We start from the raw sequence: 27,957 nt of genomic DNA, 5'->3' as shown, positions 1-27,957 counted from the left end.
TGCCTCAGCCATAGGTTCTATAAAGTATGCTATGTTGTGTACTAGACATATTATGTACCTTGCCATGAGTTTGGCAAGGGGGTACAATAGTGATCCAGGAGTAGATCACTGGACAGCGGTCCAAATTATCCTTAGAAAACTAAGGAAATATTTCTCGGTTATGGAGGTGACAAAGAGTTCATCGTAAGGAGGTACGTCGATGCAAGCTTTTACACCGATCCAGATGACTCTGCGTCTCAATCTGGATACATATTGAAAGTGGGAGCAATTAGCTAGAGTAGCTCCGTGCAGAGTATTGTAGACACAGAAATTTACAAAATACTTACGGATCTGAATGTGGCAGACCCGTAGACTAAAACTTCTCTCACAAGAAAACATGATCACACCTTATTGCTCTTGGGTGTTAATCACATAAGCGATGTGAACTAGATTATTGACTCTAGTAAACACTTTGAGTGTTGGTCACATGGCGATGTGAACTATGGGTATTAATCACATAAAGATGTGAACTAATAGTGTTAAATCACATGGCGATGTGAACTAGATTATTGACTCTAGTGCAAGTGGGAGACTGAAGGAAATATGCCCTAGAGGGAATAATAAAGTTGTTGTTTATACTTCCTTATATCATGATAAATGTTTACTATTCATGCTAGAATTGTATTAACCAGAAACTTAGTACATGTGTGAATACATAGACAAACAGAGTGTCCCTAGTATGCCTCTACTAGACTAGCTCGTTAATCAAAGATGGTTAAGTTTCCTAGCCATAGACATGTGTTGTCATTTGATGAACGGGATCACATCATTAGAGAATGATGTGATGGACAAGACCCATCCGTTAGCTTAGCACTATGATCGTTTAGTTTATTGCTATTGCTTTCTTCATGACATATACATGTTCCTATGACTATGAGATTATGCAACTCCCGAATACCGGAGGAACACTTAGTGTGCTATCAAACATCACAACGTAACTGGGTGATTATAAAGATGCTCTACAGGTGTCTCCGATGGTGTTTGTTGAGTTGCCATAGATCAAGATTAGGATTTGTCACTCTGATTGTCGGAGAGGTATCTCTAGGCCCTCTCGGTAATGCACATCACTATAAGCCTTGCAAGCAATGTGACTAATGAGTTAGTTGCAGGATGATGCATTACGGAACGAGTAAAGAGACTTGCCGGTAACGAGATTGAACTAGGTATGGTGATACCGACGATCGAATCTCGAGAAAGTAACATACCGATGACAAAGGTAACAATGTATGTTGTTATGCGGTTTGACCGATAAAGATCTTCGTAGAATATGTAGGAGCCAATATGAGCATCCAGGTTCTGCTATTGGTTATTGACCGGAGATGTGTCTCGGTCATGTCTACATAGTTTTCAAACCTGTAGGGTCCGCACGCTTAACGTTCGATGACGATTTGTATTATGAGTTATGTGATTTGATGTACCAAAGGTTGTTCAGAGTTCCGGGTGAGATCACGGACATGACGAGGAGTCTCGAAATGGTCGAGACGTAAAGATCGATATATTGGAAGTCCATATTCGGACATCGGAAAGGTTCCGAATGATTCGGGTATTTTTCGAAGTACCGGAGAGTTACGGGAATTCGCCGGGGAAGTAGTGGGCCTTAATGGGCCATACGGGAAATGAGAGAAGGGCCTCAAGGGGTGGCCGCCCCCCCCCCCCCCCCCCCCCGCCCCATGGCAAGTCCGAATTGGACTAGGGAGGGGGCGCCCCCCTCTCTTTCCTTCTCCCTCTCTACTCCTTCCCTCTCTCCCCTCTTGGAAAAGGAAGGGGACTCCAACTAGGATTGGGAATCCTAGTTGGACTCCCCCTATAGGCGTGCCCCTCCTAGGCTGGCCTCCTCCTCCCTCCCTCCTTTATATACGTGACCAAGGGGGCACCCCAAGACACACAAGTTGATCTTTCAGCCGTGTGCGGTGCCCCCCTCCACAGTTACACACCTCGGTCATATCGTCGTAGTGCTTAGGCGAAGCCCTGCGTCGTTAACTTCATCATCACCGTCACCACGCCGTCGTGCTGACAAAACTCTCCCTCGGCCTCAACTGGATCAAGAGTTCGAGGGACATCACTGAGCTGAACGTGTGCTGATCGCGGAGGTGCCGTACATTCGGTACTTGGATCGGTTGGATCGCGAAGACGTTCGACTACATCAACCGCGTTACTAAACGCTTCCGCTTTCGGTCTACGAGGGTACGTAGACACACTCTCCCCACTCATTGCTATGCTTCTCCTAGATAGATCTTGCGTGATCGTAGGCAAATTTTTTGAAATACTACATTCCCTGACAGACAGCTGGGACCCACCAGCTACATCTTCGCACGCAAGGAATTGTGTCCTTATTACTGGCAAAAAAATGATTCGTCCCCCTGACAGCTGGGACCCACCAGCTATATCTTCGCACGCAAGGAAGTGCGTCCTTATCATCCCTAACAGCTGGGACCCACCCGGTCAAAGCGTACGTAGCGATGTCTGTGTACATACCGGTCGATCGGTCTGTCTGCCGCGATGAACCGTGGCCGAGTAAGGAGCGGTAGGAGTTCAGGCAGTCCAGTAAAAACCGTGTACACGTATGTACAGCCATATGCCAAAAATACGGCCACGTACGTACATACGGGCGGGGTCTCGAACGTCTACTCACGCATACGTATGACCAGGGCTCGTGTACATGGAGAGGCAACAGACGGCAGCAACGACGTCTTGTTCATCGGAAGCCAACCGGCTGGGTCAGAACGGAGAAACCGTGTCATGTTCATCGGGAGGCAACGGAATGCGTCGCACTACTGGAATTTGCTTATTTGTCGTCTGCCTATTCTTTGCCGTCTGCTGGTGGACGGCAAAAAATGTCTTTGCCGTCAGCTTGCAAAAAAGGACGGCAAAGAACTGGCTGATGGCAAAGAATGTCTTTGCCATTAGCCATTTCTTTGTCGTCTACTAGCGGACGGCAAAGAATCTTTGCCGTCAGCTGGCTGACGGCAAAGAGAGAGGTGGGCCCCACTAACGAGCTGCTTAGAAAAAACCTAACGGCCCCCCTCTTTGTCGTCTGCTAGCAGACGACAAAGAGCAAAAAAGCGGACGGCAAAGGGGGGCGGACGGCAAAGAGATAACCTAACTAACGGCCGGGTCCCCACCCCGCTCCCTCCCTCTCTTTCTCTCTCTCTTTCTATCCTCCCCACCCCAACGAGACCACCGCCACCCGCCGCCGCCCCCGCCACCAGCCACCCGCCGCCACCGCCACCACCCGCCGCTGCCACCCGCCCACCAATCGCCTCTCGCCCCGTCGCCCCGACCACCCGCCGCCCCCCTTGCCCCGTCGCCCCACCACCCGCCGCCGCCCCCTCGCCCCGTCGCCCCGCACCCCTCCCCTGCTGCGCCCCTTCCACGCCGGCCAGCCATGCCGCGGCCGGCCAGCCGCCCCCTCCCCTCCCCTGAGTGGCCGTCCACGCCCCGTCCCGCCGCGACCTCCCCCTCCCCCGGGCCGCCGCCGCCCCCACCCACCACGGCCTCCCCCTCCACCAGGCCGCCGCTGCCCCCACCCGCCGCGGACTCCCCTCCACCAGGCCGCCGCCGCCCCCACCCGCCGCGGCCTCCCCCTCCACCGGGCCGCCGCCTCCCCCTCCACCGGCGATCCCCTGCAGGTGAGTGATCTCCCCCCTTTTTTAATTTTAGTTTGTTTTAGTTAATTTAGTTTCTGTTTTAGTTATAGTTTTACTTTAGTTTTAGTTTTATTTTTAGTTTAGTTTATTTTAGATTAGTTTTAGTTTTAGTTTAGAAGAATAAGAAGAGTAGGAGGAGGAGGAGGGAGGAAGAGGTGGAGGGAGAAGAAGAAAGAAAAGAAGAAGAAGATGAAGAAGAAGAAGAAGAAGAAGAAGAGGAAGAAAGAAGAGGAAGAGGAAGAGGAGGAGGGAGGAAGAGGAGGAGAAGAAGAAGAAGAAGAAGAAGAAGAAGAAGAAGAAGAAGAAGAAGAAAAGAAGAAGAAGAAGAAGAAGAAGAAGAGGAAAAAGGAGAAGAGGAAGAAGAAGAAGAAGAAGAAGAAGAAGAAGAAGAAGAAAAGATACCCTGACACCCCGACACCCCGACCCCGACACCCCGACACCCTGACACCCCGACCCCGACACCCCGACCCCGACACCCCGACACCCTGACACCCCGACCCCGACACCCCGACAGCCTGACACCACACCCCAACCCACACCCCGACCCTGACCCCGACACGCCACCCCGACACCCCAGCACGACACCCCGACCCCCGACACCCTGACACCACACCCCGACCCCGACACGGCACCCCGACCCCGACACGACACCCACGACACCAGAGGCCGACGAGGTCATATATTTGTGAATTATGAGTTAGGTCATATATTTGATGCCACTGAACCCTATGAGCCCGTCATTGATTATAGTGATGATGATGATTATGCATTTATTGATGATAGTGATCGAGATTATTAGTAGTGTCGGGTATTCAATTTTTTTATGTTGTACTTGATGATGATACACTTAAGTGATATACATATTATTATTCATGTCGGTATTTTTTTATGTTGTACTAATTTCGTTTACTCTTTGTCATGGCAGGTGTTGAAAGATGGTGGGCGCTGGTCGGGAGCGCTCCGAGGCCCCTTCTTCGTCGGCGCGTGGTGGGAGGTCTTCCAGTCCACACGCACCTCTCTGCCGAGCGTTGCTAGACAGTATGGCGACACCGCCGGGCCCTTCTTCGTCGACAGCGGTGCCCAGCAGGGGACGAGGTAAGGGAGGGAAGAAGAGAGGAGTTGGAGCACGTGGTCGCGGGAGAGGAGGTAGGGTGACTGCTAGGGCGCCTTCCTCGCCGCCACCCCCAGCTGTTTCACCCGAGCACGTGACTGCTAGGGTGGACTCGTCCGAGGAGGAGGCTACACGGACTTCAGTCCACGAGCCTTCGGCCCACGAGCCTCGGGTCGACGGGCCTTCGGCCCACGAGACCCCGGAGGAGCACACGTCTGGATGGGGTACCTGGCCGGATGAGCCTGAGGGGCCGAGTGGCCATGCTGATGATGGCGGGGAGCCGACTGATATTGAGGAGGAGGGGGCACCGTCTACCAGCGTGGTTGTACACGGCTCCCGTCCGTGCCGGCGACCCACGAGCAGAGGTGGTTGATTTTCCCTGATGGGGAGAGGTAAGTGCATTTAATCTTTTTGTACCTTCTACATTCACGTTTCTTCAAATATCTAATGCGTTGGCCTTATCATGTTGTAGGGGTTGGGACCACCATCATAGTGTCCACCGGCCCAACTCCGTCCTTGGAGTGCTTTGCTGGCAAAACTTCCCGGGGTTTGTCACGTTGCCTGGTGAGGGTCGGCTTCCAGAGCTTGGATTGAGCTGGGAGCACTACTTGGCTGCCCCGGCCCCCGCCGGGTGATATTATCGATGGTGTCTTGTGCGACACGAGGGCAGACGTGGTGATCAGAAAGTTCTGGGTAATTTCTCCTTTACACATTTAAAAACCTTCAACTAGCTAGTTATTAATTGTACTAATCAATATTGTCTCATTTGATTGCGGACATTCTACAGGTGTGAGGAGGGATACGAGGAGGAGGCGGCAAATGTTCTCGAGAACGTCTGCAAGCGCCTACTACAGAACTTACGGCACGAGGCTCGGGTGCAGGCTGTTCGAGACTACTACGCCTTGCGTGGTATCAAGAAGCCCAAGCCGGCGTGCCACGATAAGATCCTGAGTAAGGAGCAGTACATGAAGGTAATTCTTAAGGCCTTGTACTTACTTCCTTCATTTAGTAATTCATAGCCATAGCGCTCAAGTTTCTATTTTCTAACTTAGGCGCCTCCGAGATGGTGTGCGGATCGGATGGATTGTTGGGAGGTGTTGGTCAATGAGTGGTGCTCAAAAGAATGGCTAGCCGTCCACAACGCGGCCAAGGACAAACGTGCCCAAATAGAAGGTGTGCCACACCATCAAGGCAGCTCCAACTTATATCAGTTCGGGCGAAACTGGGTATGTGGTTTGCTTCATGATTCATGCAATTCATTCATCATGCTAGCTTGAGCCCTTTGCCAGAGGTGTACGACCTGTATGCCATGGCCCACACTGCCTCTTTCAAGAAAGTCAAGGCATTCTCTCCGTCTGACCTCGATGATGCAAACAACTTCACCAACATCTCCTCCCACGACAAGCTCGTGAAATATAGAGATGAGGGGAAGGCGAGGAAAGGGAAGGACTTTAACCCGAGCTAGGGTCCCATTGATCTAGAGCTGGTGATGATATCTGGTGGCGGGAGGTCCCATGGCTCCATAGCCATTGGAGATGGACTTATCCGTTGTCCTAGCACTCTCCCGGAGATCAAGGCGCGCCAGTCGAGCTCCGCTCCTGAGATAAGGCCTCGTGAACGACTAGTCCAACTCGCCATCAAGGTTAGTTATACGTACTCAGCTATCTTTCTCCATTACATTGTCTGTGCTTCCATCAATGATTACAAATGGTAACGAGGAGTGGTGTTGCAGGCTGCTATACAGAGTGAGAGAGATAGAATGGAGAAACTTCTGGCGGAGGCGGCGGAGAGGCAGCAGGAGTTGGAGGAGAGGACGACAACGATGTTGGAGGAGGAGAGGGCACGGAATGACATGCAGGCAAGGGCCATGTACGAGCTCCTTGTGGTAAGTTTCTTCTGCAGATTAGCCAAAACATTCATGTAGTGTTTGTCTCATTACTAACTAGTATGACTAAGTCGTCAAAACCAAATGTGCAGTCTGTGTGCGAGAAGACCGGTCAGACCGCTCCGCCGATGCCAGTGATTGCTCCTGGGACCACGGTGAGTTTAATTTGAATGGACATTACTTGCTAGTCTTAACATTTGAGTGTCATCATGCTAACGAGACATTGGAAATGATCTTTGGTGCAGTGTAACTCCAGACAAGCATCGCACGATCCTTCTCCAGCTACCGGCACGAGCCAGCCCGCTTCTACACCTCCATGATCATGGTAAGTTTCTCTAGTGTTTTGCTTAACAAATGCATAAAGACCTAGACTTAGCCTTATTTTCTCCAATATGCTTACCACAATGACCTAGGGTTAGCTTCTTTTCCTCCAAAATGACTTAATAAGCTTACTGACCTCCAAAACCATCCATTTTACGTAATTTAGCTCTAAAACGATCTATACTTAGCTTTGTTTCCTCCAAAATGACCTAAGTTAGCTCTAATATGCTTAGTTAACTAGGTTTGCTCAATAATGACATGTACTTAGCTTACTTATGTCAAAAATGGCATAATTAGCTTAGTTAGCTCATAAACAATCCATTTTACCTAAGTTAGCTCTAAAATGACCCATTCTACCTTAGTTAGCTCATAAATAATCCATTTTACCCAAGTTAGCTCTAAAATGACCCATTTTACCTAGACTAGCTCCAAAATGATCCATTTTACCTATGTTAGCTCTAAAATGACCCATTTTACCTAGGTTAGCTCCAAAATGACCCATCTTACCTAGGTTAGCTCCAAAATGATGCATTTTACCCAAGTTAGCTCTAAAATGACCTATTTTACCTAGATTAGCTCATAAACGATCCATTTCACCTAGGTTAGCTCACAAACGATCCATTTTACCTAGTTTAGCTCCAAAATGACCCATCACACCTAGGTTAGCTCTAAAATGATGCATTTTACCTAAGTTAGCTCATAAATGATCTATTTCACCTAGGTTAGCTCATAAACGATCCATTTCACCTAACTTAGCTCAAAAACGATCCATTTCACCTAGGTTAGCTCCAAAATGACCCATCTTACCTAGGTTAGCTCTAAAATGATGCATTATACCTAAGTTAACTCATAAACGATCTATTTCACCTAGGTTAGCTCATAAACGATCCATTTCAACTAAGTTAGCTCATAAATGATCCATTTCACCTAAGTTAGCTCATAAATGGCATATACTTCTTCTTCTAGTCACCTTTTTCTAACTTTCTTATTTGCCATTTTGCAGATTTCATTCACTTCACGGAAGCTAGCTTGCTATGATGGAGTGCTTGTTTTTTCTTTCATTCTCCTCTAGTATTCTTCTAGCTTGCTATGATGGAACTTGCTATCTTGATGAAACTTTGCATTGTAATATGTATGGATGGAACAATGTGTATGTGCAACTTGCTATGTATGAATGGATGGAACTATATATGTATGCACGATGAAACTTATGTGCTGGATATGTCATATGTTTGCTGTTAAATAGCCGTGTGAAATATATATATATATATATATATATATATATATATATATATATATATATATGTCATATATTTGCTGTGAAAATTGCTGGATTTAAAAAAAAAAGAAAAAAAGAGGCACCTTTGCCGTCAGCCGCTGATGGCAAAGGCTCCTTTGCCGTCTGCCGCGGACGGCAAAGAAGCCACGCGGCGGCCACCTGTGCTCCCTGGGAGCGGACCCATTTGGTCAGTTTGCCTACAGCGGCGGACGGCAAAGGCCGGATGCTCTTTGTCGTCAGCGGCGGACGGCAAAGGCTGCCGTTAGCCGCCTAACGGACTAACAGCGCATTTATTGCCGTCGGCTTTCTTTGCCGTCAGCCGCTGATAGCAAAGGCCCCTTTGTCGTCCGCTTCAAAAAGCAGACGGCAAAGAAGCTCTTTACCGATGCCTACTTTGCCGGAGCCTTTTGCCGTCCGCGGCAGACGGCAAAGGCCTTTGCCGTCCGCCATCCTTGCCTTTGCCGTCTGCCCTGGCAGATGGCAAAGTAGCTGATTCCTGTAGTGTCGTGTTCTTCGGGAGGCAACGGAATACGTCGTGTTCATCGGGAGCCAACCGGCTTGGACGGAACAACCGAAACGAGGCCAGGCGTACCGCAGAACGGAGGAAACAGGTCTTATGTTCGACCGCGTACGGTCAAAACAGGGTCCTGTTCATCGGGAAGGGTCTGGCCTACCGCAAAACGGAGGAAACAGACTTGTGTTCGAGTGCCGACGGTTGAAACGGGGTCCTGTTGATCGGGAGGGGTGTGGCGTACCGCAAAACGGAGGAAATGGACTTGTGTTGGAGCGCCTACGGTCAAGACAGGGTCCTGTTCATCCACCGTCTACTGCCTCGCTCCAGCCTCCACGGGCTACTATTCATCCACCGTCGACCCCCTCCAGCCTCCACAGTCTACTGTTCATCCACGGATATTGTTCATCCAGCCTGCACCAGCTGTGTTCATAGAGCCTCCACGGGGTCATGTTCATCCACCCCCAGTCGACTGGGGTGCGGCGGCCTCCTCGGGGTCCTGTTCATCCAACGGCAATAGCCTACTACCACGGGATCCTGTTCATCCAACCCCCACCGGGAACTGTTCATCCACAGCCAACCAATCGGTTCGACTCACCACGTCTCGACTCGTTCTACGTACTGCATGCATGGTAGCAATGGTCACTGTTCATGGAGAGGCAACCAACACCGACTGGCTAGCCACGTCTCTCACGGGGCTAGATCGGCTTTAGTGTAAGCAGCAGCAGTGATCGATCGCTCGGTTCAGTTAGCAGCAGCAGCGAAGGAACCGCTCGGGTTCAGTCTGCAGCAGATGAATCGCTCGGGTTCAGTTAACAGCCAAGGATCGATCGCTTGGGTTCTATAACGTGCGATCGCTCGGGTTCAGTTAGCCAACGCCTCACACACACGCGCGTACACGAGAGAAACACACAAACCTCCATGCATCGCTCGGCCCCGACCACCCACCGTAATTGGGAACTCCCCGATATTTTCCTCGCCCTCGCTTCTACCACGATTTTTTCTGTCATGGACGGCCCAAAGAATGTCATGCAGCTGCGTCTCCGGCCCGCCCAGGACGAAAAGCCCATTTTCTGTCATGATTTTTTGTCATAGAAGTAGGAGCCCACCACATCTATGATGATACGTGTTTTTGTCACAATTATCGTCATAGAAGTGTCATAAGCATGACAAAAAAATTCGTTCGGCCCAGAATGTCACGAATGTGTCTTTTTTTGTAGTGTCATCTGGAATGAAGGGGCTCTCCGGGAGGAAATAGTTATGGGAACCTAAAGTTAGAGTTAGTAAAATCATTTAGCCCGAGTAGAAGAGAGATCAGAGTCCGAGAATATAGACGAGGAATAAAAGATCCTAATACCACCCATTTGTGATGTGGGCCCGTAAGCCACACAACAATGTTAATAAAAGTTCTTCAAAAAATAGACACAACTTCGGCCAAAGAGTTGGAAATGGGGGTTCCTACAGGTAGTCGGCTCTCATACCAACTTGTGACGCCCCCGATTCAATCGTACACTAATCATACACGCAAATGTGTATGATCAAGATCAAGCACTCACGGGAAGATACCACAACACAACTTTAGACACAAATAAAATAATACAAGCTTCATATTACAAGCCAGGGGCCTCAAGAGCTCGAATACATAAACTCGAATACAAACGAGTCAGCGAAAGCAACAATATCTGAGTACATACATAAGTTAAACAAGTCTGCCTTAAGAAGGCTAGCACAAAAGTAACACGATCGAAAGGGCCAGGCCTCCTGTCTGGGAGCCTTCTAACTACTCCTGGTCGTCAGCGATCCCCACATAGTAGTAGGCACCCTCGGGGTAGTAGTAGTCATCGGTAGTGGCGTCTGGATCCTGGGATCCGTCATCTGATCGTAGCAGTCGGGTATGGGGGAAAGAAGTAGCAAAGCAACCGTGAGTACTCATCCAAAGTACTCGCAAGACTTACATCAGATCTATACTAAGTATGAATCGGTATCAAAGAAATGGGGATATATCTTTGGACTAGACTGCAGAAATGCCAGAATAGAGGGAAGGCCTAGCCTATCGAAGACTAGCATCTTCAAGCATCTTGCAGCTCAGAAGCGATAAGAGTAACATATTATAATAGTAGTAAGTTTGTTGTAACAACACCCAGAGATCACTTTCTCGACTCCCTGCGAGAAATCAATCCCGGAGCCATCATATCCATTTCATGCCTCAGCATCCAGTTATAGTTGTATCGATCGGGATACAACTCCGAGCGTCTGTTACCGTGGACACGGCTATTCGAATAGATAATACTTCCCTGCAAGGGTGCACAAACTTACCCAACATGCTCGATCAACTCCGGCTGGACACACCATCAGGTCATGACCGGCCTTGGCCGATCAACACACTGTAGTCCTACCTAGGCTCAACAGAGAGGCCAACACACCGGTCTACATCCTAAGCGCGCAGGTGTCTTGGACCCATCGCCCTTTGCACTCCTGCACATTGCGTGGACGGTCGGGATTAGTCCTAGCAACCTCCTTATACAAGGCAGAGGCTTACGCGGACCACCCGGGCGCCTGTCGCTCAATCGCTGACGTCCGAAAGCTTTCGGCCGATACATACGACGTAGAGTGCCCATACTTATTCCCGCGTGGTGGTCAGTGCGAAAAAGGCCAGATGCCTACTCGGATCACATATCCAAATCGTCAGTGTCTTGGGAGCGCGCGGTAACGAGCAGAGACTCATGATCATGTGACCCCGTCGCCCCATCTCACGGACTTACGACAAGGGCTAAGAATGCCTGGTCGTGCCGCGTAGAAAACTCGCGGGTACCCTCCAGGTCAACCCGAATACACATCAACTCGCGGGTACACTCACGGTCAACCCGACTTCACATTTTCTCGCCCCTCGGGGCCGACCCGACTTCAGTCATGGTTCTGGGGCAAATTCAAAGTAACCATGTGTCCAAAACAACAAGGGGAAAACCCGAGGAATCACCCTCGATGGATTCCACTTGATGTAACTATCAAGGTGAACTAAGGAGGAATCACCCTCGATGGTTCACTCTTGAAGGGTTGCACGATAGAGTCGTTATCGGGAACGGTGAAGGAGGAATCACCCTTCATAGACCACTGCTGATTAGCTACGCTATAGAGGCATCATTAGAAGTGCTGACGAGGTATCACCCTCGACACTCGATAGTAACTTTACAGAGTCATATAACTAAGGGGGTGATGTGCTGTGTCGGGCCCTGGACATCGATCATGTTGATCGAGTCATCAAACATAAGCGGGGGCAACTGAGACAAGGTGAGGGGTCACTGATGGATCACTAACCAACCTATACTAAGCAGTTTAGGATAAACAGGTAAGCTACAAAGCAGGTTACAAAATCAGGCTATGCGTCAGAATAGGATCATACAAAAGCAGTAGCAGTTCTAGTGCAAGCATAAGAGAGAAGGAATGGGTGATATCAGAATGATTAAGGGGATTTTGCTTGCCTGTAAGCTCTACTGCAAAGGACCGGTCGTCAGGGGTGTAGTCGTCGTCAGGAGCAGCGTTAGTCTCAGGGTCTACCGGAGAGAAGAGGAGGAAGAAACAATAAATATAAAGCCAACAGATGCATCACTAAGCATGATATGACAATATGTAGTGCTAGGGGTGTTCTAACGCGGTACTACACGTTGCAGACGAAGAGGGAAAACATTCGGAGGGGTTTTCCCGGCGTTTGGCATTTTTCGGACAGATGAAAGAGAGGGGACGGTTCCATGTTCAACATGCTAGGCGCATGTGATAGATGAACGGAATGCATATTCAGATTCGTTGGATTTTTCTAAGCAACTTCCATATATAAATTATTTTCATTTGACTTATAGATTTTCGAAGTTTTAACTAATTTCTGGAATTTAATTTAATTAGAAAATAAAACAAAAAAGGCTGTGGGTACACATAAAGTGTACCCAGTTGTTTGCTAGTGAGGCTGATAGTGGGGCCACTGAGCTGGGTGAGCAGCCCAGTCAGCAGTCAACATTTGACTGGTTCACTGGTCAAACCTGACCAGTGGGCCCACTGGTCAATGATACAGTCAATTAAACAGGGTTTTAATTAAACTAGTTAATTGTATTATGATGTCAGCATGGTTAATGGTGACATCAGTAAAGTCAAACTGACACCGGGTCCCATATGTCATGGACATAGAGACAAAATAGGGTTAATTTTCTTAAACAAATAGGTTAGCCGGCTAGCTAACCAAAAGGGCCCCACATGTCAGCGGGTACTTAGTAGTTAGTTGGGCCCTAATTAACGCGCTAAGGGCATGGCCCACCGGTCAACGACACACCACATTTCAAACACGGTGGCGTGCCAGCGGCAACCACTGTAACGATGGCGATCCCCGGGAGTCGTCGTCCGGCGGTCAAAACGCACGCGGTTGATCGCGTTCGAAAGCGCACACCGACCCGCATCGAAAGGTGCTACAAGCACGGGCTCAGGTGGTCGGGAACGGCGCCGGTGGCGAGCCGATGCCGCGGCAGGAAGCAAACGGGCACGGGCACGAGCCCACGAGGCGCTAGCGAGCTGGCTAAGGGGGTCGCTGGCCTCCTGGAAGGGCCAGGATCACGACGTCGTGCTTGGCATCGACGGGCAGGAGCCCTAACCATGGCAGCGACAAGTGCGGCGGCAACGGAGCTTCGGTCATGGTGGCAACGGAAACTAGGGGACGCGCGCGATGGCGGAAAGAGAGGGGAAAGAATGAGGAGCTCACAATGGGTTTAATGGAGGGGAAAGTGAGGTCGGGGAAGGCTTGACGCCGACGCAATCGACGACGGCGTCCGATGGATCCGAGGTTGAAGAAGAGCGCGATGGCTACAGTGTGGTGCGGGGCAGCTCGAACTCGAGCCCGTAGTAGACGAAGACGACGATGACACTCCTCCTAGACATTCTTGTGAGGCTCGGGGAGGCTGGCGGCCATGCCAATGGCGTGGCGACAGCGGCGGCAGCGCTTGGTGGAGGGGCGGAGAAGGTGAAGGGAGAGGGGAGAGCCAGTGGGGTGGCAGGGGCGAGTGGGAGGGGCGCCCGATGCGTCGCCCTTATCCCCTCAGGACGGCGCCAGTGAGCTGGTCTGACGAGGACGAGCCCCTGTCGCGTGCAGTCGGAGGAACAAAAGAAGAAGACGACCCGAAAGGGGGGATGGGCTGGACCGGCTGGTTGGCTCTGGCCAAGGGGCAGGGGGCTTTTCTCCTTTTTTTAGCTTTTGGGTTTTCTTTTAAAAACTTTTTGTTTTTTGTTTTAGTTTCAAAAATACTCTAGTCTTATAAAATATAAAACTAGCACCTAATTTACTATTATAAATTATTCTACTGCCACATTAAGTTTTAGCATTTAAATAAATATTTTGTATTTTATAAATTTAAAAAACATTTAAAACATTTATTTAGCCATTGTTTTACTAATTTTAAGGCATTAAAACACCTTATAAAAATGTTGGTTAACCACCATAATTAGTTATGGATTATTTACCTCATGATGAACATTTTAGTTTTCATGTTTGAATAAATATTATTTTGACTTTATTTCAAATTTGAAAATGGCTTTGATTTATTAAATGGGCCATTTGGCTTAGTCAAACCTGATGGCATGGCACCATTAGTGAGAGACTACTGTAGTATGATCCTTGGGGTGTTACAGGTGGGTCCCCTCCTGGTGATTCTTCTTCCAGTATTTTTTATATATTTCAAAATAAATCTCCGTAAATTTTCAGTTCATTTGGAGCTTCGGAGAATAGCTATCTCTATTGTTATAGCTCTTTTTAGGTCCAAAATTCTAGCCGTCGGCAATCTCCTTCTTGTGACAGGACTTGCAATTTAAGAAAGAAAGGGCATTAGAATGGCACCTAAAAGTGAAATATAACCTTAAAACAAAGTAAATAACAGTAGGAGAAACATGATGTAAAATGGACGTATCATGGAGCACTCATTATGTTCATCTCATTCTCCTCCAACAATTCCGCATATGATGTACGGACATTATAGCTACAAAACCCAATGACCTCAGCAAATGAACCAAAGTTCACTCGAACAAAGGGATTTTTTTTACCTCGTCGGTGTTTCCTCAAACACGTTGTGGATGCCGGTGGAGTTGACGGGATCACGAGGCACATGGGACGCCGGATTGGGTGGAGGTGCCCGTCCTCGACCCGCCACCACCTTCTTCCTCGCCCCCCTGGCTTGCGACTTCGTCCGTCCGTCGGAGGGGGTGGAGGACGCGCCCGTCCTCGAGACGGCGACCGAGACGGGAGGGAGCACTGCGAAAGAAGTTGACACGGTGGCGGGTACGGCTCCATGAACAACGTGGTTCCCTTGCCGCTTCCGCTTCACGCTGGCGGCGAAAGGAGTTGGCGCGGCGGTGCGGAAGATGGTCGCGGGAGGCGCGGAGGATGAAGTGACACCAATGCAGCGGCGATGCATGAAATCCGCCGGCCGCCGGCTGCCGGTATTCCATGTTGCCGATTGGGGGCACAACGAGGCGAGACGTCGCAGGGCCAGGGAGATCGGCGGCGGCGCGCGCGTGGGTGGGGGCGTGGCAAGGAAGTGGCGGGAATGTCCTTCACGCAAAGACGCGCGTCTGATACAGGAAATCGCAAAGGGAGGGGGCTGGACATGTGCGGCCGAAAGTGTCGATATTTACCGCTTCCCCCAAAATTATTTTTGGGATGGGCCGTTTGAACTTTTTTTATCTCAGTCTCATAAAATGGTGGTTATTTTAGCGGAAGAGACGAATTTGCAGGATGTGCTAGAGATGCTTTAAGAGCATCTCTAACAACCGCCCAACGCGCGACACGCTAAAAATCAGTTTGCAGCGTGCCCATCGCCTGGTTTGGCGCGACGGGCAACGCTGGCTCCAGCAGCCACGGTAAAATGCAGCGCGCGTAGCTCCAGCAGGCGTGCTAAAATGCAACGCGCGCTCTCGCACAAACAGTACGGTGCATAGATAAACCATACATATTCTCACATATCATAGATAAAAAAGATACAAAGATATTTTACATAGTTCATAACATAGATAGATAAACAGAACTACGGTGCAACTACATAAAATTAAACTACAGTGCAACTAGATAAACTACGGTGCAACTAGATAAAAACTACGGTGCAGCTACAACTACTCCGAGTCGTCCTCATCATCATCCTCATCCTCGGTGGTGATGTCCGAGGTATCGATCCATATGTTGTGCCAACGTTCATCGTCTGACGTGAAGATCGACTTCCCACCTGCTTCAATGATATCGCACTGCGATATAGCCAGCGCCTTCCGCCGACGCCAGTCCGCCCGCTCCACGTGGCGCCTTGCCGTCCTCTCCGCCTAGTAGGCGCGCTCGTTGGCGACGTCCTTCGGGTGGCGCCGGCGCCACTCCGCCATGGCTCGCTCGTCCTCCTCGGTGATGAGGAGGCGGTGCTACTGCTGACGGTCCTGATCCGTGATAAGACGAGGCGGAGGGGCGACGGCCTGCGCCTGTTCGCGCGTGTAGACGTCACGGAAGTTCATCTGCGACGGAGGTCTCTCTAGGCGCCACGCCGCTGCGTCGTACGCGCGGGCGGCCTTGTGCGCGGTCTGGAACGTGCCGAAGCCGAGCCGGACATCGCCGGACCGGATCTCGGCGTAGTATCAGCCGTTGGAGCACTGGCGGACGCCGCGGTAGCCCGAAGTTCCTCGGCGGCGCGGCGACATGGTGGCGGGGTGGTGGCGGGGGGCTGAAGCGGCGAGGAAACGGCGAAAAAGCAGTGGAAGCGGCAAGGAGGAGGGGGAAATGCACGCGTGGCAGTGTAGAGAAACGCGTGGCGAGCGCCGCAATTTATAAGCGCGCCGCAAGCGGGGCGCTACCGGGCGACCGACAGCTTTCTCCCCCGCGCGCGTAAACGATTACCCCGCGCGTTTGTTTCCCGCCGCCGCTGGAGCGCGAAAACCTCCGGCACACGTTAAATATGCTTTTTACCCCGCGCGTCTTTTTGACGCAGCTGTTGGAGATGCTGTAAGATGAATTTTCCGCTCGCTGACTGAAGCATTGGTGCTGCTCTCATCCCCACCCCGGTTCGGCGTCGCGCACGCCACGCCGGATCCATAGCCACTAGCCAGGGACTGCGATGATAACCCATCACCCCTCCCTGCTCCGCCTCCGCGCACCCCTCCCCGCCGGCCTCCGCCACGGGACTTCACACGCCTTGCTTTTCACTGCGGCCGCCTACTCTCCTTCTCCTCCGCCCCTCCGCCTGCTACCTCTGCGCGTCGCTGCTGGAGGATCCTCACTGGTAATTCCCTAACGAAACCCACTCTATCCTAAGCTTGTCACATGCTTCGTCGTTCAAACTCAAGTTGCTCGCGCCGCCGCAGGTAGGTCCTGATGGCGGCAATCGCGCGACGCCTCCCCAGCCCGGAGCCGCGGCGCTCGACTTCGCGCGGAGCAACTTCCTCCCGCTAGGTGAGCTTCCTGTTTCCGCGCGATCTCACTATGGTTCCTAGTTGCATACTCAACTGACGTGTAATTTCCACTGCGAATTTCTGTGTGTAATGTAATGCGCGTGTACGACTAGTTGTGTATTCTCACTGAGTCAATTCAGGCGCAGTTCATTTTCTAAAAAAAAATCAGCTGCAATTGAAATACAGGTATTAACTCCAGGTTGTATGTAACTTTGCTTGAGTATGATGCTGCCATTTGTTTGTAGAACGGAAAGTTGACGTAGATGCATTTGCTTCTCAAATGCAGCAAGTTTGAATGTTTCTCCTTTTCCCTTTCTCCCAAGACATATCAATTTTGGTTGTTTGAATGTGAACCAAGTACTGCTTGGTATTTTAACATTAAGGTCAAGGTATACAGATTGTATACTTCATTCGTTGCACGATGTTGCTTTGGAGACGTTATCACTATAGTTTATGCACACCTCAGGTCATGAACTTAAGTGGATTGATTATTATCTTTCTTATCTTAGCTCTAATTGGTGGGATGACTTTGGGACTCCTGGATCCAACTCTTGGTTGCCTTGCTCACAAATATTCCCTGTCAAAATACAGCACATTTGGGATATTCGTTATCTCAGGTTTGGTTTCTTAACCTAATGCACATGGTGCTATGTTTTCCTACAGTAATGGATTTCTCTTGCATAGGGCTGACTCTGCGTACTAAGGAGCTTGGCGCAGCTTTACAAGCCTGGCCTGCTGGACTCTTTGGACTAGTATGATGTTTAGTCCCCGTTTGTTGCACTTTATTGATCCACTACGACTCTGGCCAAAAATGATAGTATGATGAACATGGGGACATATGAACCCACTTTCAATACTCAGTCAAAAATTCTATTCCCAAGTTTAAAAAACCTACAAAAAAAATCATGCAAATGGGTAACGGGTAGAAACTTACGTGTGTAATTTTTCATAGAAAAATTATGACCATCTGTGCTTGTGTAAAAATAAGAAAATGTGAAAGACACAATAACCGTGACTATAGCTTCCTTATTTTCGCATTTTTGCGCAGGTCACAAATGGTTATAATTTTGTATGAAATTTTACATTGGAGTTTCTACACAATACCTATATGTACCATTTTTCTTGGTAAGTTTTTGGAACTTAGAAATATGACTTTTCACTCAATTTTAGAAACGGGGTCATATGTAGCCAATTTCTAAAAATTCAGATATTTTGTGGATGTAAGTATGTAACTGTGTCTAGTGTTGAAGTATATGTGGGTTCAACCTTCTCTGTTAGTTTGGACTTTGGTCAACTGGTTGGTGCATGAAACTTAATATGGTATCAGAGCCAAGAGGCCTCAAGTTCAAGACCCGGCCAACACGCTATTTATGAAAATAGTTGCAGCCTAACATCGATCTTATGGCTAAGGCTTGAGGAACGACGTGAGGGAATATATCGCCTGCCGTTGTCCATCAGTTCGGACTTTTTGGATGAACTGGCTGGAGCATGCAATTTTCCTCTCGGAGGGAGTAATATGGTATAAGAGCTAAGAAGATGAGCCACAAGTGAGATGGGGTGTTGATTTATGTAGATTGCCCAATCTTCTCCATTAGTTTGGACTTTTGGTTCTACTGGTTGGTGCATGAAACTTTATCTACGACTTTAGTTAAAAAAAACTCTGCCTATGTTGCGAATAGTTTTTACTCCCTGCATTATGATCTTGATGTTATTGCAGATCACATTTCACGCTAGCATTTGTGTTGTTTACTTACAGTCCAATGTTGCCATTCCAATTTTATGCAACTGTTAGTTCCCCCATTTTGCTGACATCTTTTATTGTTACGTGTCTCATCCCAGGGCTCAATTCTGTTGTTCACACCTTTTCTTGCACAATTTCTTGTGCAAATTCAGTTCTTCCCTCGTGAATTTATCACTGGTACAAGCCTCATCATCATGCTTATTTGTCCTATTCTCATAAGGTTTTTCAAAATTTTATCCTGTCATTTCTTGTTGCGATGTGGCAGCCCATGCCTTTGTAACTGCAACTAGTTTGTTTGATGTTCACAACACATCTTGTAGGGTTGGCTATGTTTTGTTGCATGCCAACAACATTATCAAGTGGAGTCACACTAACACAGGTGCTACTCGCCTCTAATCATCATCCATTAACATCCACCACTTTATATCTTTTTTGGATATCTAGTTCCATTCAAATCTAACACAATTTTACCATTGTTGGGTAGCTTGCTGGCGGCAACTCCGCACTTGCTCTTGCAATGACAGTCATATCCAATCTACTGGGAATTATGTTTGTAAGCACAACTTTGTTATGATATTAACCTTTTGTTTTCAAGCATCGCCACTGATTGAAAGTTTCAAGCAATAAACCTAATATTGAGTTACATACTTAACTTATTTGAGCGTTTGAAAATTTAAATAACACAAAAAGATATTATTCATTTTTCTGTTGTTCAATTTGAGTTTGATAATTCATGTGAGTCTTGATCTCCTTTTATATTTTAAATGTAATTGTTGTCTTGTGTAGGAGCTACAAAATACAACCCTCAGACCTATAGATTAAACCGTAAGAGCAACTCCAACGGGCCGACCCAAACGGACGGCGCATTTGTCCGTTTGGGTTGGTCGGCCGCCCGGCGTCCGCCCTGTTTTAGATTTGGGTCGGCAGTGCGCCCAACGCGCCGGCCCATTTCATGTTCGCACTCAATTTTTAAAAAAGGCCCGCGGCCATAGATCATGCCAGCGGCCATGTCTCATGCCGGCACCATGCCAGCGCCAGCATACAATGCCGGCTTCAAAAAAGATCACCACACAGTTCATGCTGGCGCACTCGCCAGCGGCCGGCACACATGCCAGCACACAAAAAGGGGTGGGACTTGAGTTCGACCACGCCATCGCGGCCCCGTGGTCATGCCAGCACACCTGCCGGCATACAAAAAAAGGATGGCGCTCGCCGCCACGAGATCACTCGTCGACGAACTTGAGCATGTCTGCCTGCATCTTCTCGAACCACAGCCTCTTCCTTGGCGACACGGTGTTGAGATCCACCTTCATGATCTCCACCCCGGTCATCATGCTCGCGAGAGCCACTTCTTTCGCCTTGGTCTTGGCGTTGGCGGCCTTGATCTCTAGCATCTTGGCTTGCTTCTCCGCCTCCATCTCAAGCATCTTGGCTTGCTTCTCCGCGTCCATCTCAAGCCTCCTCCTTTGGATCTCCATGAAGGCGTTCATTTGCTCTTCTTTATAACGCCGGCGCTCCTCCTCTCTTGAGTCCTTCTTGCTCGTCATGCCCTCCACGCTTGCGATCAAGGCGTTGGACGCCGCATCCCGCTTGTCCTCCTTCTTGGAGTTGGTCTTCCCCTGCGGTCGTGCCTTCTCGCCGTCCCCAACCTCCTCCACGGCTTGCTTCCCCCCACGCGACTTGAGGGCGGCATATTGTGCCTTGAACTTCTCCTCGTCTTTGATGACCCTAAAGCAATGGGAGAGGTTGAAGCACTTGCCATTGTGTTGGACCTTGAATGCCTCCAAAGCTTGAAATGCCTACAAATGTATTTCATGCAAGCATATTGGCAAAAGGTATGCAAATGAACACGCAAGCATAAACTTGATGACACAAAAGAGGGCGGCTTGCTAGCATACCATGTCTTGCATGCCGATGCCGCTCATGGGGCGGGCCTTGACGCTCTCAAGAGTGGCACATAACTTGTTGCACTCTTGTTGGATCACCCTCCATCGCTTCGAAACGGACATCCACCTGCGCGTGCTTACTATTTGGTACGACGGGAACTTCTTGCGCTCATGGAACTCGCGGTGGACACGAATCGAAAAAGTTGAATGCTTTTGTTCGGTGCCCGTCTTGGGGTCTTGCCCAATGTCTCTCCAACACTCGCAAAGAAGCTTGTCCTCGGCCGCCGTGTATGCCTTGGTCCGCTTGCTCTTGCGCTTCGGCTTCGTCCCGGCGGCTTGGTTGGCGAGCTCGTCCTCGAACAAAGTCTCCCCTTCGATGTCGCACTCGTCCTCTTCCTCTTGCCCGTAGTCCTCCGGAAACTCGTGGTCGAGTGGGAAGCCATCCAGGTCGATGCCGACCTGATCACGCATGAAGGCCGCCTGATCTTGATCGTAGCCAGCGGCCGGCGTGAACGCCCCTCAGCCGTCCTGGCTTTGTGTCTCGTCGGGATCGTAGCCAGCGGCCGGCGTACCACCCTCGAAGATCATGTTCTGCATGTAGTCCTCGTTGCCGGCGGCCGGCATTCCGTCGAATAGGTTGCGTGCTCCCGACAGCACGTCGGCTGGCATCTGCCGTGCGCGTTTCCTCGCGCCTCCGGATGACGAGCCACCGGCCACCGGTGTGGCGTGGAGGTCGATGGGCGCGGGGGTGGGCGTGGAAGGTGCCACCACGCTCACCTCGGGCGAGCACTCCCCGGAGAGGCAGGAGGCCTGCGGGTAGACGTGGAAGCCGGGCATCGGGGTGCAAGCCGACGCGCGGGGCGAGTCGGGCAGCACCATCCGAGGGAACGCGGATGAGCCCGTGCTGGCCGCGGCCACGGCGGCGTTGACGAGGCCGTGCTGGCTAGGGTTTAACCCTAGCATATAGAGCGCCTCCCTCGTTGCCGCCGCGCGGGCGTTGGTGACCTCTTGCTGCGCGGCGGCGGCGACGGCGGCCGCCGCGATGGCTTCATCCCTCGCGTCCGCGGCATGCCTCCGGCCCTTCCTCTTGGCCGACTCCCTTGCCCGCTGTTCGGGCGTTGGCGCCTTCTTCGGCTTGGGCGCGGCGACGGTTTTGCGGGGGGTGTGAGGCTTGCCTTTGCCAGAGGGGGCGGTCGTCATGCCGGACGAGGCGAGGGAGGCGAGGCCGGCGGCGGCGTCGAGGTCGAGGTCGTCATCCATGGCGGGGGTGGGGCGGGAGCGCGCACGGGCGGGAGGGTTTTGGGGGGAAATGGTGGAGGCTGCCACCAACCAGCGGGCTTGGGGGGAGGAGAAGGTGCGCGCGCGCGTCCGACTCGTGTCCGCGCCGACGCAAATCCGGCTCAAAAATGGGCCGGGAATGGGTCGGCAGGCGGACGCGCGTCTGTTTGGGTCGGCGCGTTGGGCCGACTTTTGTGTCCGCGCCGACCCAAACGGACGCCAGCGGACGAAATGGGTCGCCCCGTTGGAGTTGCTCTAAAGAAAGATAAGCTGGATTGTCGATCAAAATCTTGCATAATGATATGTAATGAAGTTCTATTTGTCTTGTCACGAAGAATTGCAGAGACTTTGAAGTTTTTTTTTTTGGATTGTTTTAAGATAACCATCATGTTTTATTTTTTCCTGTACTTTCCACAGGTTAACTTCCCCTGTGTAAGAAAACCTGATCATGTTTCTTTGATCATGAATTAGGTACCTTTGTCTCTTGCAAAGTACATTGGCACTGGAGCTGGAGTGTCTTTGCCTACTAAGGAATTGTTCAGAAGTCTGGTCAACACTCTTTTAGTCCCCCTTATTTTAGGCAAGGTATGTAGCTATTCATATCTTTGTACTCCACTCCATCGCTTTTGTTCTGTTATTTCAATACAATGTATAGTGTAATGAGTGCGGCGTTTCTGAGCATATGAGCCTGGGTACCGTTTTGAATTATCGATAATTATGTGCATATTTTTCTTATTTCACTTTAAATTTTGTAGTGAACATAGTCTGTTTTTTATGCTCATGTGTGTAAAACTATAACCGTATCAGTGGAAAACTTATATGATAAACACAATTTTTGGCATAGTTTAAGAGTCAGTTCGAATGAGCATCCACGTGAATCTGCTGTTAGTGCAAATATGGTATCAAACCTTTAACTGGAATGCACATTGCAACTAATTTTTGTTTCATGACAAAGATACCAGGAGTCCAGGGGTGACTGTATTTGAACTCATCTCCTTTAGGTGCATAGTATTATTTTTCTTTGCATTTTGTATTTCAGTCAGTTTGAAGTGTGGCGGGTCTGGTTTTGAAGTCATTTCTTCATTCTAATTATTTATTAGTTCAGAGCAATGCAAATTTTTCCTGCTCTAGTGCAAGCCTGAAATAATAGAAGCTACACTTATGGTTTGTTCTTTATCAGGTTGCCCGAGAAACCTCAAAAGGTGCGCAGGATTTAATATCTTTTCTTAAATTACTGTCACTTGGCAAGTTCTTAATCTGGACTTGTATTCCTTATGTAGGTATTGCTGAATTTGTTGATGGAAATCGCCAGGGCTTTTCAGTTTTAAGTGCTGTTCTTCTCAGCCTAGTATGTCTCTAGCATGACTTCACTCATTCTTCTTCTTGCATGAATATATTAACTGATTATTAAGTCACACCTGTTTGTTGTATTAGTTTGTCCTGTTGTACACAATTCGGCTATACTAGTAGTGCATCCACTGATGCTTGCTTACTTAAGATAACTAAAAAGGGGTGCGGTTGGTGGGATATTGAAGCTGTTCGAGCATTACACTAGTAATGATTTTATGTGACACTTTAATCTCCAGCACTCTGCCATCTGGGAAATGTATAAATGTAACGGATACCTGAAATTATTTCATAAATTCTCTAGGATCAAATCATTAGTCAGATTATTCATATCAATTGTTTGAAATATATCATGCATGTGCAATGGGATTTTTTTTTTGTATTTGCAGCAATCTGAATAGTCATACAGATCAATGCATGAGAGATGATGCTGGGTGCACGCATACTGGAATTTCACTAAAGAGAAAACAGAGTAAAACACCAAATCGGGACAATGGAACTAATTTTTAGGAGAATACTATGGAGTAGTGCAGGAAACTACAGCGTTTTAGGCTTTTATCTGTAGCATACTGTAGTTGGAAATGATTTTATGTTGACTTTTGTTATCTTACTTCAAACTAGACAGTTTGTTTTGGAAGCAAATTTGTTTACCTTACTCAGTGGCTAATTTATGATTGGTGATGGTAATGAAGTATTTTAAGACATCTGATAGTACAGAAAGCCCTTTTTCTTTTCCATACGCCTCCCAAAGGGGAGTCGGGTTTCATTGCTTTTGCATAACAGAATAGCAGTTCAACACAAAACAAAGCATAAAACTTATGTAAACAAAGAAAAGCTAAAGATTGCTACGAGGCCACAGCCTCCTAACCTGAGCATAGTCACATCAAATATACAGATCACCCAACCTAGGGCCCAAAATCAACAAGTTTAACAAACGGCAAGCACTAGATCACCCAGCAAGCGGCCTCTCAAGACACCTCTCAGGAATTTAATCAGCAGAAGATGACAACCATTTTCCTGATCTTCATTCGTCATCAGACTCCTCAGACGTAGCATTTTCACCAGCTTTAGTTATCTGCAAAGTAGTACCAGCATTATGAGTCCACACAGCTTCATGTGCCCGCACCACCGTGCGCTGGAGTGCCGTCGCCCCATCCAGCAAGTTCCTCTTGTCTGAATTCTTCCGCAAACCTGCCCACAAAACAGCCTCATTACTTGTTTTCCAGATTGCCCAGCAGAAGGCTGTAGAGCAAACGTACAAATCCAACTGAAAAAAACCCGTACAAGTCCAACTTTTCAGATAGAGCAGGTCTACAGAACCGAGAACCACATTTTAGCTTTACAGGGGAAGAAAGTTTTGGGAGTTACTCTTGCTTTATGTTGTTCTTGTAGTTTCTGTCTATTACAAATTCGCCTATGTACACTGATTGGAGGACACTATTTACATGTTTCCATTTCACAGGTCCCATGGATACAAGTAAGTAGATCAAGATCGCTGCTATTGTCCGTTAAACCAAAAGCTTTCGCTATTATTGTGACTATTGGAGTGTATGATTTTTTATCTGACCTTATTGTAGTTTCAAATTTTTCAAATTTTATGTAACTATTGGAAAACGTTGTGCTCAGCATCTGTAGAATACCATATGCCTAGACCATGTTATGCCATTATGTCATTTTGACTAGGTGAAGTTTGTGGTTGAAATCAATTCTTCATATTGTCACGGTTGCAATATTTTTTTCACAAATATCAATCTTGTAACATTTTTTTTGCGAATAATCTAGTAACAGTTGTTACCATTTCTCTAGTCTGGACCGAATATAACTGTATGTTTTCACTTCGGGTAATTAATTGAATTCCTGTCCTCCGGTCTCCTGGAATTATGCTCACAATTTGTTCACCTTCACTCAACACTTGCATTATAAGTTTCATCTCCAATTGGTTACAATTTTATATACTGAGGCACCTACAGGTGTTATTGACGATAGATAATATAGTGATAATGGTACTTTTTGTATACCGGTTACTGGTAGTGTCATTTTGGGCGGGATTGGGCACATGTTAGTCAGTTTACGCTTACTAAATAATCAGCAACCAGTTTGAAATAATATATGTAAAAAGAAATAATGAACACTACCCTATTTTATTCGATACAAATTTGTTTGATAAAAAAAAGAGTAATCTGCTTCATGCTTGTAGTGACTGTTAACTATGTTTTTTTTTGGCCACTGGCGAGTTACAGAATTTTCTGCTTTGGATAGGATTTGTTGCTTATTATTGATGGGAATCTAGTATCAAATCTGATTCTCTAACAGAGGCATATTTCCTGTCACAGGCTTCTACATCTTGCTCTGCTGGCATTCAATGCTACAACACTGCAGGTCTTGTCGTGTCTTAAACAGAAGGAAGAATCAGTCCTTACGAGGAAAGAGTATGCACGAGCTGTCATTTTGGTGGCTAGTCAGGTCAGTCTTCATCATCAGCAGCAGAATAAAAATTTGAGTAAATTGCAGTTGACACCACTAAAATTGACTGAAGTTGCACAAAACACTAGGGTTAGAAGATCTATACATGTAAGACACTGTAAACTGATACAGAATTAAGGCTGCACCTGCCGGGAAACAACTAGGCAAAGATTGCATAATTTCAAAAGGAAATTTACTGCATAACCACGGAATCACTACAAGTCGTCGGGTTATCATTAGATACACAGAGTAGCATAAGAAGAGTCGATGAAGTGCGTCGTGGTGGTCCTAATCATACTACCCTATTGGGGAATGCATCCGGTTGAATCAAAGTGTGCTTGCTAAGTGCGGTCGTAATAGTAAATATTGCTAAACATGAATTTATTACTCTCTCCGTGTGACACCAAATTCTGCATATTCTAGCTTCTGCTTAACTTTCTTGGTGTCGTACAGAAAACATTGCCAGTGCTTGTTGCTGTGGTTGAGCAGCTTGGAGGTGCTCTTGGGGAGTCTGGACTTCTGGTCATCCCATGTGTTGCTGCGCACATTAATCAGGTACTTATTGCACAAGCAGCAATATTGCTCTTTGCACTTGCCAGGAGTCATTGCTGATGCATCATACGAATCGTTTTGCAGATCATTATCGATTCTATCCTAGTAAATTGGTGGCGCCAAAGAGATCAACGATCTACTAGTGCAAAATAGCTTCAGAATTTGAATTTGATCTAAGTGCAAAGATCTACCTGAGTGAGGCTTGACAAATCCATGGTGAAATAGGTCAGGATCCTTATGATCCTAGAACCATTTAGTTTGAAGTCTCCATCAATGTGGAGTAGGATAACGCCAACTATCCGAACCACGAAGATCGTGATTGTCTAATCTCTAGTATTCGAGATCATTGTGGATGTTATTTTTTCTTGAGCTGGAGCTCGTTGAGACTGGAAGGCCTTGCCCTGGCTCTCCATTGGATGCCTACAAATTTCCTACGCCCTCTAAAAAATACAAGTAATATGGCAAAATATACAAGTTTGTATTACAAGTTACCCCCTCTGTCTCAAAATATAAGACTTTTTTTACACTAAAATATTTCTTGAGACAGCGGGAATACTTTTTTCATGCTGATTTGTCTTTAAAAAAATACAAGTGCAAACATTTAAAACTGTATAAGAACATTTTAAAAACCTATACACACAGTTATATACTTGAAAACTTGTTTTATCACACATACAATTCATAATAAATGGTCAACCAACCTGTTAATCTACCAGTTTGTGAGAGAGAAGCATGTTTATACTAAACACTTTGCTTTTCATCATGGTATGTTGCTTTGCAAGAATATCCATCGAAATGTTTTCATATGGGATCTAGTTTTAAAAGTCTCGTGACGATAAACACTCAAAAATGCACACAAAAAAAACATCACGTGTGATCTAGTTTTACTCAATAATTCTCAACTTATTAGCCAATGCTAGAAAAAACATGTTCATTCTAGACACGTGCTTTCTGTGGCTAAAATTTGCGCTTCAAAAATAATCATTGGGGCATGCTCATGTCGGATCTAGTGATAGAGGCGAGGGTATCTCATCTTTCGATAAGATGGTGGCTATCGTTTTTGGTGCGGTAGGCTTTGACGATCCGACTACGAACGCGCGAGGACGTCGCGTTTTAGCAATCGCTAAACCAATTCCGAGAGGTTATTGACCACGCCGGAGCACGATCAACCTGACCACGAAGGTCTATTTTCTGCAAGCAAACGAAGAACAAGCAAGAAACTGAAATTGCAATCTGGATATTGCGAATATAAGAGGAAATCTTTATTAATGAAGGTGGGGTTCTGTGACGTCTTGGTCTGGTCGTTGAACACAAACGAAGTACGCGAAGTTGCAGCTATGGCGAACTTTTAATCTAAACAAAACTCAAAGTCTAAACGATGCCCTAAGGGCTATATATATGGAGGAGGGGGGGGGGGGGGGGGGGGGATTTCGTGGCCCTTGGGGG

The 27,957-nt window shown here is 48.0% G+C and overlaps 1 protein-coding gene across 1 annotated transcript; it reads left to right on the top strand.

The window, feature by feature from the left end:
- The first annotated feature begins 16,795 nt into the window (after nt 1-16,795).
- Nucleotides 16,796-26,886, top strand: LOC123077836 (probable sodium/metabolite cotransporter BASS4, chloroplastic). The gene is made up of 14 exons (XM_044500169.1): nt 16,796-17,075; nt 17,158-17,245; nt 17,754-17,861; nt 17,929-17,996; nt 19,084-19,162; nt 19,306-19,364; nt 19,470-19,538; nt 22,621-22,734; nt 23,330-23,351; nt 23,430-23,497; nt 24,959-25,044; nt 25,830-25,959; nt 26,413-26,514; nt 26,596-26,886. Exons 1-14 carry the CDS (start codon nt 16,911-16,913, stop codon nt 26,662-26,664), a joined length of 1,227 nt encoding a protein of 408 aa, XP_044356104.1. The 5' UTR covers nt 16,796-16,910; the 3' UTR covers nt 26,665-26,886.
- Nucleotides 26,887-27,957: the final 1,071 nt, after the last annotated feature.

The sequence above is a fragment of the Triticum aestivum genome, chromosome 3D, assembly GCF_018294505.1.
Source record: "Triticum aestivum cultivar Chinese Spring chromosome 3D, IWGSC CS RefSeq v2.1, whole genome shotgun sequence".
Taxonomy (NCBI): Eukaryota; Viridiplantae; Streptophyta; class Magnoliopsida; order Poales; family Poaceae; genus Triticum; species Triticum aestivum.
This window is presented reverse-complemented; position numbering and strand designations above follow the sequence as displayed.